Source organism: Sebastes umbrosus, chromosome 19, assembly GCF_015220745.1.
Source record: "Sebastes umbrosus isolate fSebUmb1 chromosome 19, fSebUmb1.pri, whole genome shotgun sequence".
In the NCBI taxonomy this organism is placed as follows: Eukaryota; Metazoa; Chordata; class Actinopteri; order Perciformes; family Sebastidae; genus Sebastes; species Sebastes umbrosus.
Window position 1 is genome coordinate 9258751 of NC_051287.1, and position 16236 is coordinate 9274986.

At 41.0% G+C, this 16236-nt stretch overlaps 1 protein-coding gene across 3 annotated transcripts in view; it reads left to right on the forward strand.

Annotated features, from left to right (window-relative positions):
* cacna1bb (calcium channel, voltage-dependent, N type, alpha 1B subunit, b) overlaps positions 1-16236 on the forward strand; it is a 161868-nt gene that overhangs the window by 126047 nt on the left and 19585 nt on the right. For 2 of the 3 annotated variants that reach the window (XM_037752464.1, XM_037752463.1), the window contains exons 31-39: positions 1766-1967; positions 2504-2668; positions 4957-5067; positions 6830-6913; positions 10168-10284; positions 11731-11796; positions 13766-13857; positions 13955-14105; positions 14278-14405. In XM_037752464.1, the coding sequence (XP_037608392.1) occupies positions 1766-1967; positions 2504-2668; positions 4957-5067; positions 6830-6913; positions 10168-10284; positions 11731-11796; positions 13766-13857; positions 13955-14105; positions 14278-14405 (1116 nt within the window). Of the gene's footprint in view, positions 1-1765; positions 1968-2503; positions 2669-4956; positions 5068-6829; positions 6914-8605; positions 8609-10167; positions 10285-11730; positions 11797-13765; positions 13858-13954; positions 14106-14277; positions 14406-16236 lie in introns of all 3 variants that reach the window. The other variant, XM_037752462.1, reaches the window with a different exon arrangement.

Genomic DNA, 16236 nt, shown 5'->3' on the forward strand with positions numbered 1-16236 from the left:
AGTCAGAGCAACCGCCATATCACTTCATATGTGTAGCACCTCATACATAAAATGGCACTTTAAGTCAGCTATATACACAGTGGTTTTCAAGGCTGAATATGAAACTGATAAAACAGATAGACATAGATTCATAGGTACAGGGAATGAATTGGTTTAAAAAGTAAAGATGTCCACAATACATAACTTAAGTTGTGTTAAATATTAATGCTTGAGTAGTTAAAGTATTGAATTATTTATTCCTTGTCATGTTAGTATTTCCTTCAGTGACTTTCCGTGAACTGCACTCAGCACACCTGGAGGCCGATAGTACGGCGCAGATTAAACCCAACTGATTTCTCCCAGGCTTAATTACTGTGCGTTCTCTAAAGATGCAATCAAGGCTCATCGCATTGATGTCTTCAGTCTGCCATTCTGTGCCTGAGCTAAAGTACCACGGGCACATTTATCATCATCATCATCATTGTTATCATCGTCTCTGTCAAGGACTGTTGATGGCTGCTGGCTTATTTCATTCATTGTGCTTACCTGACGATGGAAAGTAAATTGTTAAACTGACTAAGCTTGTCGGGATCGTCTAAAATCACACACTCTTAAACAAGAAGTGACAGCACAGTAACACCATGAGCCATCAAATTTTAATTTAACATTTTAATATAAAGTGTTTACCATTTCTTAGGATTTGGGATACCTAAGAAATTGTACCTATCATACTCCATAAGTTACTCTTTTCTTATTCTTTATATCTAATTAGAGTCGAGCATTGTAATGAAAGGTAACATGTTCATTAGTCAACTAACAAAAAGCTTAACAGAAGTTGTCTCAAACCACTTTTTATATAGAGCAGGTCTAGACCGTACTCTTTAAAATCTCTATAAATCATCTTGGCAGTGACTCCTGACTAATTCAAAAATGGGCAGAGATGGATCATCGGTGGAGCTGAGGTGGGCCCGGGTGAAGCTGCAGAGCAGACAGCTTGTGGCCTGCGTCCTGAGACGACACCCATCTGTCACTCATAGCGGCCATGCCCTAAATAGAGTGCTACAGGAATGGCTCCTAAAACCCCATAAATGAGCACTCACGTGTTGGCTTCACTTTTGAGAGCCCTGAGGTTGCCCACTGATTACAACATCACCTTACTTCTTCCTTTGCTGAACTACTACGGCCACCAGAGGGCTTTGTCACGTGAAAGTCACTTGTTTCTCATCATCATCATCATCTTTATTTGTAGAGCACTTCTTAAAAGTTACAAAATCTGTTTCACACAGCCACAAATTATAAAACAGCTTATGGAAAATGTGCAGACGGTGCTTAACAAGTCTGTGAGAGCACTCGCTGATTTCACAGCAGGAGAGTCGTGAGCCCTCATTAACTTACTGGAGACACCTGTAATAATGTGTGAGCCCACAATTGCACCGCTATATCCTCTGTTGAAGGAGCACAGGGCTCCCTACTGTGCCTTGACTCATTCATTCATTTATAGACATCCTATTTGAGGATTGTGAGAAGCCTCTACAGACAGGTTGATTGGATATTTTGGGACAGGTTCTCTGGATGTTTCCAGACATTGATTCCATTGTTATTCTATCAAGCTTGCTTGATTGCACTTTCAGGTTTTATTTTAGTGCGTTACAGGGTAAAGAGGGGTGAGGGCCTTAATTCATTAAGTCTCTACAGATATTTTACAAGCCATTACCTAGAGCTTTACAGCCTGCTGTGAGTTCTATATGGTCGTTTGAATCTCAGTTCATCTTTTCCTTCTTTCCAGGGTCCTGAAACACTCTGTGGACGCCACTTACGAGGACCAGGGCCCCAGCCCAGGCTTCCGCATGGAGACATCCATCTTTTATGTGGTCTACTTCGTGGTGTTCCCCTTCTTCTTTGTCAACATATTTGTGGCTCTGATCATCATCACCTTCCAGGAGCAGGGAGACAAGGCCATGTCGGAGTGCAGCCTGGAGAAGAACGAGGTGTGAGAGTGGTGGAAAGTGATGCACTACGAGAACAATGACCCCCTCTCCCATTACATGCAACAAGAACACAATGCTGATTATTTCTGCAGAAGCATTAGTTTCTGAAAATCTTTGTCTCTTGCATCACAAATGTTTTCATCATTAGAAACCAGAGTACATGCTGATCCACTTCTAAACATCACTTCCAGGCAAATTATATCTAACATGACTTACAAATCCCCTCAAACAGAACAAAGCAGTAAAAACGAAAGCAGTGGGGTTTATCCACTCCACTCTCTTCATCTCTACTTCACACAGACTTTGTTAAAATCACGCTGTTTTTTTCTCTCTGTAAAGTATTGGCCAGTGATCAGACAGCCTCAATTTGTAGACTCATCTTTTGATATCACCAAACGCTTAGAAAATCCTCTTGTGGCGTGCCAGCTGTCCTTTTTAAATTTGATTTTCCTGGACTTCTCTCTTCCATGGTGAACGGTGTGAAGGTGTATCAGAGAGGATTCATACACAGTGTGTTTTGTCTTTTCATCAAACAGAGGGCTTGTATTGACTTCGCCATCAACGCCAAGCCGCTGACGAGGTACATGCCAGAGAACAAGCAGTCCTTCCAGTACAAGATGTGGAAGTTTGTGGTGTCGCCCCCGTTCGAATACGCCATCATGACTTTAATCGCTCTCAACACAGTCGTGCTGATGATGAAGGTCAGTGATTCCTCCTGCTAATGACGCAAAGCTCCAGTTCCTCTCAGATCTCTCTCAGCCAGAAAAAAAAGTAGTGCCTTGGCTCAGTGATACTTCAGTTCCCAATATGATGCAGCGCACTGTTGAAATATTAAAGAGGATTTCAGAAGCAGTTTCCATAAATCTGTACCATTTAATTATTTAGCTGTTAAGGCAGAGATGCAATTATAGCAACAACACGGGTCTGGCCTTGAGACATGGTCAACAGTGAAAAATCAAACACCACCGGCATCACAGTGGTGTGATGGTGGTGCCAAGCAGCGCTCGCTGCGATCAGAGAGAAGTGCTCGTGTCTTGGCAATTCCTTTGTTTGTCTACTCAGAGGGAGAAAATCTCTGAGGGAATGAAACAGCCAGTTTGGGCGATGCAGGCTGGCTCCAGAGAGGAGCTCTCTTCGCCTGGTGTTTGTGGTTTTATTTTACATAATCTACTAATAATTTACCTCTCTTTGTTAGATTGTGACCGTAAAATCTGAAAAGTTATTTGAAGAAACAGTTTGAAAGGCGGTTCAGATATGCTTGTGTGATTTTAGATATGTCTGGGATTGCTTTTGTGGCTCGTGTCGGGTTCAAACCGAGACAATTTACATACAGTTAGCCACATTTATGTTTCCAATAGCCAGCTTAGTGGTCATAATAGTTAGATATAACGTTAAATACAGACATAATACATAATATAAATAAATAAAAACATCCAACCAAATGATCCAGGCTTAATGCAGCTTTTGCAGCCCAGCGGGAGACCGTGTAAATCTAGACCCTTGTGCTACGGGAGGGAGCACAGTTTTAGTCTGTCTACATAAAGTTAAAAATGGCTGCCATAAATTATAGAACATGTCAGTTGAGCCTCTAAGAGTATACTTTTTTTTTTCTAGGTGGAGAAACTGCATAAGATCTCTAATCCACTGAATATGTGATGGTGGTAATTCTTTGCTTCCACTTCAACAGAATTAGGCGTCCAGCTACTGAGAAGCAAAAGCTACTGTGTTTGGCCTGTTGTTTGGGTAAAAACACCAAAAATAGCTGTTAGAGGGGAGGGTTCAAACGGTACTTTAAACTGTATGAGCCCTTGTCAAGAGCAAAAAGAGGAAGTATGGACACGTTCTAGAAAAGACTTCCAAATATTCTCTGCGAATTCGACTTCTATGTCATTTTCCCAACACGACTTAATAATATCAGGGGAAGGGAAATGAATGGCTGAGAGTATGTCATATATTCTATCCAACACTGTAAATTTGATTAACATTTCAGTCACTCAGGCATCCCTATATTTTGTTAGAGGAAGAATAATGAAGGTATAAACCTCACAAGGAAAAAAATTATGTCAGACGAGTGCAAAGTACCAAAAAGAAACATTATTTATTCAGATGGAAAATGGTTGACTTCCTTTAAAGTCAATGCAAACCATTGAAAAGCAAAAATTGGACAAGTTTCTTCCTTGCTTGCCGACCATAGACCGTTTATAAGAAGTGGCAGTAGTCACCATGACGTCACTCATTGGTTTGTGGACTGCTGTTTTGAAGCCTTGAGTTCGGCATATTGGCCGTTGCCATCTTGGATTTTGTCCGTCGCATCTTGTTTTTTTGCAACCAAAAGGGAAACGAGAGGGTGAACAGAAAACACACTGTGAAAGGGTTAAAATTGTAAGACGAAAACGCGGACAACACCCAACAACAACAACAAAACAACGCTGTGGTAGCGACCTGTCAATCACAAGGTAGCCACGCCCTAAAGCACATCCTGCTTTATTGTCTATTTGATTCTAAATGGGACCTGAACATCATGCTGTATTGAAGAAGACTTGAAACTAGCGATTGAGACCATAAACTCATGTTTACAATGTTTACTGAGGTAATAAATCAAGTGAGAAGTAGGCTCATTTTCTGATAGACTTCTTTACAATCAGACTCTGATAGCCCTCCAGGACGGTGAAGCAACAATGACAAGCAGTTGAACACATACAGGCTCAGATCATTTCAGTGCCGCAATCAAACAGTGTCTACTGATGCTATATTAAAATGTATGTATGCAGCTGGGATTGACATGAACACCCCATTAAACATCTTGCTGAAGTGCGTCTGAGCAATTAAATATAATTGGTCTGCATTTACACTTGTGGTTTTCAGTATCATAAATCTATCTGATCCGCCCAAGATGGAAGTGAAAGGTACATGGGGGTAAAGGACGCAGCTTTCACACACTACTGTGTTTCTTCTCTCAGATATTTCAGTGTGTGTTTTCTGTCCTCAGTTCTACGGAGCTCCGGACCTGTACGAGTCCATGCTGAAGTACTTAAACATCATCTTCACAGCCCTCTTCACACTGGAGTGCATCCTCAAGATTATTGCCTTCGGTCCGCTGGTGAGACCATATGCTGCGCTCTACTCTGCAAACACTAGACAATTATTCACTGTTGTATTGTATTTCTGTTTACACACATGAGGGTACATCTCTCTGAGGGTGACTTCTGCATCAAGCGGCTCTCACTGTGCTCAGTTAATTAAATGTTGTCCTTGTGAATGCTGAAACCAGATTCTTAGATCTGTGGTTTTTCGTTTTGAGAGACTAACGGGGTGTTTCGAATGAAGGAAATGATATGTAGTCGCACTTGGAAGGATGTTTGAAAGATTGGGATTGTGTTTGTGCAAAAGCACATAAAAGGTATAGCAGACAACACAGTAAAATAAAAGGTGTAAAATCTCAAATACAGGATTGAGGAGGGTGAGCTGGTAAGAAAAAGAAGGGATGAACGGAAGAGTGCGCACAAGGAATATATCTTCTCTCAACACGGGGCCGTCTGGCCCGCAGCGAGGCATTTCATCTCCGACTCCGTTCCATTTACAAGGCCCATTTATTAAATAGCTTTTCTCACACACCACTTGCCTCCACCTGTTTAGCTGTTAAGCCCAGACGGATGGGCTCACATCTGCTGGTCTAAACACTCGGCTGCTGCATCTCTTCAGACTGCAGCTGCGGGGCCTGGCAGCAGCCTCTGCCCCCCGGGGGCTGGATGGTTGACCAGTCTGAGGGGCACCAGGCTGCAGCTCAGCAGTTAGCTTACGCAGGGGATTGTGTCAGGATTTGTGTGTGTGTTGTATATGCAGATGTGTGTGCCCAAAGCGATGTCTAGATTTCATGTGTTTTGGTGTATTTGTGTTGTTGTTGTTTTTTCAACGGGGATCTTTTGTACTCCCCTGCAACTTTTGCATATCCACATGTCTGTAAATATAACCAAAAACACGGACCGTAACTGTGCATTAGAATTTATAGAAATATGGGCAACACTTCATTCTACAGGTCCGCAAATTTCATGGTAATTAGCAAGTAACCTTTTCAAAATTTCTTTGGAATAACTGCCAAATTATCCCAATATTTACCTCAGAATGTATCGAAAATTACTTTATCATACACATTATTTAATAATTGTATTCCGCTATTTCCCAATATCTGGTAATTTATTTAATACATTTCCAGGATACCAAGTTAATTGATATGCTTTATTTCCATGTCTGCTGATAAATAGATAATAATTAGCAAATAACTTCTTTGAAATTTCTTAAAAAACTCCCTGAATCATTACATTAGCTACCAGGTATCAGAAGTGTTTTCTATTAGTTTTGGTTTTCCACCTCAGAAGAAGAGCAGCGCACAGCTGCTTCTCAAGCCTAAGGGCCTTGTTTTAATGACTATAATATTTTATCAAATAATTATTAAATAATGTTTATAATAAAGTAATTTTCAATATTTTTTTAGGTAAATATTGGGGTAATTTGGCAGAAATTCCAAAGAAATTTCAAATAGGTTACTTGCTAAATATCACCTAATTACCATAACATTTGCAGACCTGTGTTACCGATCTTTCTTATGTATTTGGTGTAGTCTGAAGTTATGTCAAACATCAATATTAATCTTAGTTGGCTCAATTGTTGAGTGTCTATGTGGTTAAATAACATAGTAATAGGCATCCAGGGATTGAGCGAAACTAAGCAAGTAAACTAACTTAGGGGAGATGCCTTCTTCCGAGAGGGCAAGTATGAAAAGCACAAAAAATAATCACCCAGTATTGCACCAAAGTTTGAATGAACTCTCGGTCTAATCTCTCTATACTGTCTTTGTCTTTTAGAACTACCTGAAAGCAGCCTGGAATGTGTTTGACTTTGTGACTGTGTTGGGAAGCATCACAGACATCTTGGTCACAGAGATTAAGGTAAGAGCTGCAGCGATCACGGGCTCCTCTGAGCGCCATTACATCTCTTACGGGTCACTTTGTGCTTGACTACCAGGATTCAGTGCATGTTCACAGCTGCTGATGTAGCAGTTGCACAGAGGAATCGCAGCATGCTGTGATACAGGAAGTAGATTTAGTCCAGTCAGGAGAACTGGGATAATGGAAAAGTATAAGTTGGAAAGTAGTTCATACGCAATATGAAGGGAATATCATTTACATTAGGTTTGCAAGTAATGGTTATTTCTATTATCTGTTTGTCGCTCCAGAGTTTTTTGGATTTATTGATGGATTGATTAATCTATGAGTCAGAAAATAGTTTTTAAAAAAAAGTCCATCACAAGTTGTCAGAGCCCAAGCTGACATATTTAATTTTACAATTTCTTTGAACAACAGTTTAAAACCCAAAGATATTCAACTTGCAATGATGTAACAGAGGAAATCAACAAAACATCACAATTGACGGATTATTAAAATTGTTGCAATGTCAGTTGACTAACTGAATAAACAAGTAATTGACGAATGGTTTCAGCACTAATTTGCATGTAATTGTGTTCAATAAAGATGGGTCTTTTTTATTATTTTTCAAACATTACCAATCTGAACAAACCACTTTAAAGCTGCAGTGGGTAGAAATGGAGCAAATATGATTAAAAAAAGTTATTTTTATAAAACGGTCACTTTATCCTGACAGTAATGCATGAGACAGGTAATCTGAAAAAAAATCATGTGCCTCTGTGTCCTCCGGTGCTCCTAATGGCATCTGAAAAATTTCACAGTCTGGAGGCAAACAACCAATCAGAGCCGAGCTCGAGTCTGCTGTCTCTGAGCAGCTGTCAATCACTCATGAACTCCGACCAAATGGTCAAACTAGGCAGCGTTGATCAAATATGAATCAATATTCTGTTACTGTAATGCCAAATGTTTTCAGAAACATCTTGTAGTGTACTGTTTAGATGTAAAATGAGAAAGGTTGTGACCCTGCAGCCATGTTGAGATGAAGTTGAGGAAATACCAAGCACCGCCCACCAGCCGGAGCACAGCCAATAGGAACGCTAGATTTTTTAAAGCCTGAAAACAGAGCCATGAGGAGGTGCAGAAGTCTAGTTTTCTCTCAGAACACTTGAATTACAATATGCTGAAAGATTATTGTGGAATTTTTGCCCAATGATGCCAAAAACGTTCTACCTACTGAAGCTTTAATGTAACTTATAAATCCTGAATGTAGAAGTCATGCTTTGGTATGCTCCCACAGTCTCAGCCCTCCAATCAAAAGCTCAGCCAAGAAAATTGCAAGCCCAAAAAAAATGCAATCATGAAAATCAATAATGAAAATGAAAAAAAACAAACAAAACAAAGGTATCTTTGGGAGCAACAGGAGGAGCGATACTGCTGTTACAGTTTTATTTTCCTCTGTTGAATTACAGCAAACAGAAATGGGCAACAGTATTTGTGGAGATGGAGGGCTGAGGCAGAGCACCTGTTGCTTTCTTTGTGGCAAAGTTGGTCTCTTTCTTTGTGTGACTTTCTTTTCATGTGATCATTAGTCTTCTTCTCTTTCGCTTTTCCTTCTCTGTGCTTATTTCCCTTCTCTTGCTGTTCCCATCTTCTGCTGTGTCTCTGCTGGCGCCTGTGCCCTCACTCTGCCCCCTCTGTCACATCTGACACCTCTAGACGGTAAGTGGCTTTTCTTGTTGGCCGCTGATATTGTCAATTCCCCCGTCGGTGTGTGTTGTTTCTCTCCCACAGTCTTAGTTTAAATTGCCTACTTACTGAATCCTCAATGTGACGTGATGTAACAGAAAAACACCTATTAAGCTGGTAGAGATGTGTGTGTTATAGCAGCGACACAATCATCCAGAGCAATTTCAGTTGCAGTAGAATAACAAATGACTTGGTTCTACAAAATACTTTAAATTGGTTGGTTGGTTTGTATTGTAAATATATTATCTCACCACCCTGGCATGTTTTTTGTGCTTGTTAGATACTATTTTAGACCTTATATAGTCTAAATCTGGTTAGGACTGACATGTTTTGCAATGTAAAGTATTTAACCCTTCAACCTTAACTAAACATTTAAAGGAAAAAGAATGATGGAAAAATCTGTTTTTACCATCTTATTAATGTGTATTATCTCTGTTCAATCCACTTTGATTTGTGATGCAGATAATGATACAAGATTAATATAAAGGACCAGTGTTTAGGATTTTGGGGGATCTATTTGGCAGAACTGGAATAGAATATCCATAACTATATTTTCATCAGTGTATGATCACCTGCAACTTTGAACCTGAAACCTGAAACCTGAAATAATACTAACATTAGAATTTCACATATTGAAAGAGGTGGAGCACAGACTACTTCAAATCAATCAATCAATGTAGCTTTATTTATTGCATGAAATTGTACAAGGGAACGTTGATGTTACAACTCCAGTGAAAAGCAATCCTGTCAGCTCCTTCAATTTGTGCCTTAATGTTAATCACCATAAAGCACACGCCTCCTCCTTTTTTCTTAGAGTCCTCTGTTCTGTCAGATAGGTAATTAAAAGAGTCACGGTTGAATGGTGCTTATTGCAGGATTTAGCCAAGTTTCACGGACATTACAGTTCCCGATATCCCGTTGGAAACTGATGTCAGGGCGGTCCTCCAGTGGCAGCCAATCATCCAAAGCCCGCACATTGGCCAGCAGGATGCCCGTCATACAATTAACCGCACAGCAAGCCATATTATTTTTCCGATACGTGCAGGAAATATCTCCAAGAGGCACCAACCTCACAAACACGGCCCAGAGGCTGAGAAGTTCAGTGACTGAGGTGACACCTAGCAGACAGCTGGCGGCTGTGACGGCACCCACCTGTCACTCAAAGTGGCCATGCCCTTAATTATGCATAACCTTAAGCTTTAATATAATTTAAACTGGTGAGTTGTATAAAAATTCATCCCCTGTATAGTTGTCATGAAAGGGGAAATCAGCTATAGAGACCCAAACCGTTTCTTTTGTACCAGGCTGTAAACATGTTTATTTCTATTGTAAAGTTGGGCATTTTAACATGGGGGTCTATGGGGATTGACTCCCTTGTTCCTTTAAGTGTAAAAACTTGAGCGAAGGTGTGTTTTATTGCTATGAATTTATTTGTAGAATGAAGTATATGTCAGTTTTTGTTACATAGTATGGCTTTAAATCCTTTTATCCTGGGTCCATTATAATACCTCAGTCTCTGTTTTCTCTCCCAGGACAAGATGATCAACCTGAGTTTCCTGAGGCTGTTCAGAGCGGCTCGTCTCATCAAGCTGCTCCGGCAGGGCTACACCATCCGCATCCTGCTGTGGACCTTTGTTCAGTCCTTCAAGGTGAGCGATCACACAAACTAACTGTACGTGCCTCTGGACATACGTGTAACACATATAAGTAAACTTGATTCATGCATGTTTCAAAACTAAAAGTGTTTTACAGAAAGAAATTCAGTCAGGAAAGACCAGGGGTGAAAGTAGGCCGGTGCGGTCCGGTACTTTGTACCATTAAAAGATTCAGTGCCGGTACGCAGTATCGCTAAGAGGGGACAGCAGCTGCCTGCCAAAACCCACACACTGTACAACCCGTCACTCACGATTGCATTTCCAAAAAGAAAACACATCTGCTAACATGTTCCGCGCCCTGCGAGTAAATGCCAGGCGCTATGCGTGGCAACCATGGAAACCCCATCTGTGCACTACTGTAGGTTATGTATCCCTGCCGGTACAACTGTGTGGTGTATCAAATATCCCTAATCACAGCTCGGTTTGTTGACACATGTGGCAATGCTGTTTCACTTTCAATAACATTGCCAGATAGGGCATTTGTGCTGCATTCATGTGGTGTCGGATTAATCGGAAATACAAGTTCCCGACTGGTAAAATTCACGTGAATATCCCCAGTCGGAACAGCAACTCCAAACTTGAAAAGTTTTATCAACATTTACGACTTATTCTGCAGCACTTTCACCATTTAAATAAATCATTTGCTATACATGATGTCAAGTGTTTCTTATTTCTTTTTACACCATACAAACATTGTTCAGGGATGCATGAAACTGGGGGTCGGAGAACAATATCAAGCGATGAAGGTTAGGATAGCCTAGCAGTACCGGCAAGAACTTCAATGTACTTTCACCCCTGGGAAAGACACAAGCGAATAAGAATGCAGATGTGGATTTATTCAACTTATTAACATTAAATTCATCAATCAGATTGATTTATCGTTGAATAAAAAGATATCACATGAAAATGCAAGCAGTGGAAGAGAAGGCTCAAAAGCAGGCAAAGGTACGCTGTTAAAATCAAACTAAATAGCACTCAGCAGACACTAGTTCGGATTTTCACCCTGTGCCGGTTTGCTCTCCAAATCCTCTGGGACAAGTTGAGTTAAATGCGGCGCGCCGGGCCGCGGCCGAGGGAATTTATAGCAGGTTTAATGTCAGCGGTAAGAGCTTTTAAGCCCAATGAAAATGGACAGTAGCTGCAGAGTGTTAAAAGGTGCCTATTTAATTACAACAAATGTTCGCCTCCTCCTTTCAGCGATATATAAATAGCTGGTTGAAAGAATCGACCCTGCAGGTCAGGTTGAGTGCTCGGGTTCTTAAATAAGACGGTAAAATCTTACAAGGGCGCTAGTCCTCTGTGAGGTATCCGATTTATGAGTGTGTGTGTGTACAGAGACAGATGGAGAGATCACAAGAGGGTGTGTTTGTGTATGAGAGAGAGGTTGTATCTGTTTGAGCTCTGAGTGTCTTTAACCTGCATTTATGTGTTTGTTTTCAGGCCCTGCCGTATGTCTGCCTCCTCATTGCCATGCTGTTCTTCATCTACGCCATCATTGGAATGCAGGTGAGTTGTGACACGACCAGCTGGACTAAAGCAAGTCAGACTGTAATGACTAAGTGATGGATGCCTCCGAAAGAGTGTTAACCCCTACACACCCATGGTGACCCTCCATAGGTGTTGTTACCTATTTTGGCTAATTGAACCTCTTCTCAGAACTGTGTGGGACAACTTACACCTTTATTATTGTAAGTAGTGGTCACATCAACCAGAATAAGAACTAGAATCACTTTAATACGTTGGCAATATTGCATTACAACATGTCCAGAAACAAGAATATTACAATGCAGAATGCTGCAATACAATTTTGCTAGTTCAGTTAGTTTGTCTGTAATGCGTTTAAAGGATTAATATGTAATATATTTACTGTAATAAATCATAAAATTACCATAATATGTCATCAGAGATTAAGGAAACATGCAGGGTTGAAATACTGGCTTCTCCGACAACAATGCTGCCGCCAGTATGTTCTCCTCTGACATTTCCTTTCTGGTCCAGAACGTCTGTTTTTGTTTTGGCCGGTGTGATCCCGTCCACTGCCCATTGCAGCACCCCGTTGCCACATATGACACAAATTGGCAAACAAACACAGCCTTCTGCAGCCACGGAAGCAAGCAAACTAACTGGATCAACAGAGAAAACATAACATTAGATTCTACCCGATCCTGAAAAGCCTCGGCACATCTCTCTGTGGTCCGTGTGCAGTGGGAAACAGCTAGTCTGGCTCCGTCCAAAAGTAAGAAAGATTAACCTACCAGCACCTCTAGCTCACTAATTAACACGTTATATCTTTTTTCATTTAATCCGTACAAAAAAAGTGTAAAAATGACCATTTGTGGTTTTACGGGGAGTGATGTGCTGGACTATTTCTTTGGCAGGAGCAGTGACTTCCTGGAATCTTGTCATCAATCTGAGGTTACAAGGCAACCAGAGCTATAGAGGTGTTAGGAGGTTGTTGTTTTTACGTTTGTTGTTAGGCGGTGACCTCTAGTGACCGTATTAATTGTGACGGGAGCAAAGAAGGAAGTCAGGTGACGAAGTATAAATAGCGACAAAGTCCACATAGGGAGAAGGTCAGGATGAGTGGGTCCCGTGGGAAACCAAGAATCATCATGTTGAGTTATATTAGGTTGTGGAGTTATTTTACATTACATACGTTACTATGTTAGTATTTGGTTACGTACGTATTTACGTTACTATGTAACCACGTCACGTACGACTTCACATACTACGTCACGTACATATTATAGTAACTGCAAACATACTTATTTTAACCCAAACAATGATGTGTTCCCAAACCTAACCAAGCAGTTCCGTTTCACAACCATCTCTCTTCTCGAGACAGATGAAGGAGAAAGACCGTATAAGTAACATCTGTAAAATATCAATCCAACACAACAACCCTGCAATAAACGCTACTGTACCTTTGTTAACCGTGTCCTCCAGTACAACACCTAATAGAGCTGCATCCATCCACACATCTCTGACACAGTCTCAATAAAACTTTTATATTATACATTTCACAAACCAAGTCTGTATTGCATGGCTATTGCCTTGGATTGCATAAGATTGTACAAGCAGGGGTTTTGATTTTTCCATTTTTAGAGTTAGCTGATATAACACATTACCTACTTTTTTTTTTATTCCTCTTACAAAGAAGATTGTCACAGTGTTTGTGCTGAAAAGTCAGTAGCTGTTGTCGTACAGGGTCAAGATGCTACATATATATTTGATTGCTGTCAGAGTTCTCCTGGGCCCAGCAACCAGCGGCATGGACATGCCGAGGGGCAAATACATATTTAAAAACAGACCTCTGGGTTATTTCACTAGACTCACTCAGACTAGACTCAGGAGTTCTGTAATTTGGTTCCAGTGGGTTCAGCTGGGTCAGGTATTAAAGCCCCTAATAACTTGGTTTATAGTCTTCTATAACAATGTTTTCTATAACAATGTTACTGCTCTTCTGCTGCCTCAGGTGTTTGGAAACATCGAGCTGAATGAGGAGACTGCAATATATCACCACAACAACTTCCAGACCTTTTTCCAGGCCTTGACTCTCCTCTTCAGGTAATCCTGCTTCCATATTCTAAAAATCCTGGTGCCACAAAAATCCAGTACCAACTGATAACACCAACCTCTGCTCCTGTCACTGTGTGTGTTTCAGGAGTGCGACAGGCGAGGCGTGGCATGAGATCATGTTGGCGTGTCTCAGTAACCGGCCGTGTGATCGGCTCTCAGGAAATGTGGGGAAGGATTGCGGAAGTGACTTTGCCTACTTCTACTTCGTCTCCTTCATCTTCCTCTGCTCATTCCTGGTCAGTGTGAAGGAAGACAGAGGGCTTTCCCATCTCGTCTCATACTGAGTGTTCTGATGTCAGAAATTATACTGAAGTTTAGTTGCATGTTTTCAAACATCAACTGCTAGTTAGAGCTGATCATTGTTACTTTAGTTGTTTTCTTTTTACACACTTATGTTTCATTTTCTAGATGTTGAACCTGTTTGTCGCTGTCATCATGGACAACTTTGAGTATCTGACCAGGGACGCCTCCATCCTGGGGCCTCATCACCTTGACGAATTCATCCGCGTGTGGGCAGAGTATGACCCCGCTGCCTGGTGAGTGCTGCTGCCGATCTCTGACCTGCACAGCTACAGTGTAGTCCGTAATGTCAGCCAGTGTCAGGGTTAAAGAGGAGGGGGTTTGTTTTTGGGAAGAGAGGCATGCTAGGAAACAGGGAACTCTAAGCTCTGAGTTCCAGCCGGATGAGTCTTTGACGTGGAACTGGAGAAATCCCATCTTAGCATCGGCGGGTGAATGACATTAAGCTTGAGCCCGGAGCTGGCTGAGGCTGGTGACGAGCCCCCTGTCGGCCGGACTGATGCGTGTGAATCCAGCGTTCCGCTTGGCGTCCACTCAGCCCTCTTTGCCTCTAAGCTGGCGAGCTCCAAATCTCCTCAGTCTGTCACTGTGGTGTGAAGAGAGCGAGTATTTCTATCCCTCCAGCGGCGGAATACAGGTTGATGTCAGCGCCCTCTCTGCCCCTCACACTGACAGCGTTAACTTGACTGAAGCACAATACTAGTTCTGCGTGAGACAGTGTGAGGCGTAATCTGTCTCAGATTATGCAAGGCTCATTAAGTTTTAACGAAGGCTTCACAGAAGCCTTGTCAGTGAGTCAGGACTCCAGGAGAGGTGCGAGATGTGAAATATGAAATTGCCATCTCCTGACAGACATTACGGGGGAGGAATTATTATTTATTCCTTTGAATATAAATTAGCTGCTCTCAGAGATGTGCCTACAGTTACATTCAGCTGATCTTCAACTGCTTTAATTCAGTTTTATTTCAGGCTGATGCAAAGAATATGGAAGGTATATTTAAGGCTTACTTGTTTTCACAGAGTTCTTGAAAAGGAGCAGATCGGTTTAAACTGATTTCACAATTTTATGTCTCTCACACATCCAAAAGTTGTTGTGTTTTCTGCTGCATGAAGAAAATGACCACTTTAATTTACAGTAAACTCAGGGCTGTAGCCATTTGGGGGTTTTAAGTTCACATTCTACAGTTAAGAACGTACACATTTCAAATTCTGATTCCAGTATATTTAGACTTGGTATACTTTACTTTGACTATTTTACGGTGAACTAAAACAATCATAAATAAAGGATTTAGTATTTCTTACCAAAACTGTATTCCTGACAGTGTGGAGTGGGTTTTCATTCTATATTTAGACCTTTACATTGGAAAAAAACAAACAACAAAACCTTTGAATTGAATGTGAATTATTTTGAGACTTCATTCCTTTCATTTTTTAAAAATCTATTTCTAAAATCGACTGCAGACTTCAGTTTTTCTGAAATCCTTGCTACAGCCCTGGGCTCTTTTTGTGATGAGCAAAAAAAGAAAATGTGAGGAAATTTGGGAGTAAACACAGAAAAGCCAGGGATTATGTGTCACACTATTTTCCTCTTTCTCTCTCAGTAAGAAAAAAAGTAAGCAAAAACAAGTGAAAAATGTATGAAAATTGCATCTTCTAATAGTCAAAATAAACACCAATAAATTCATCCTTTACACACTTGGGGCATGAAAAAATAAACAATACGAATATTTCGCATCAAAACTATTCATACCGACGGGAGTCGTTACTCACGTGAATTTTTTAGTATAATTAGTCCTGTGAGTCACGTGAGTCAGAGAAGTTAACGTCAACCACGACCGTTTCCTAACCCTAACGAAGTGGTTGTGTTGCCTAAACCTAACTTCCTGTGAAAACAGAGGTTTATTTTGAAATTACTCTATGCTTGTAACAAGCCTATATTGACACGCCATCCCTGACACGTCCAAAAGTAATGCAAGCGGGGGTATTTGACAGGTTTGGAGTGAGAATGGGTTGGACAGTGTGTCTTGGGCTTTCAAACCTTTACATTGGGAGAAAAAACGTACAAAA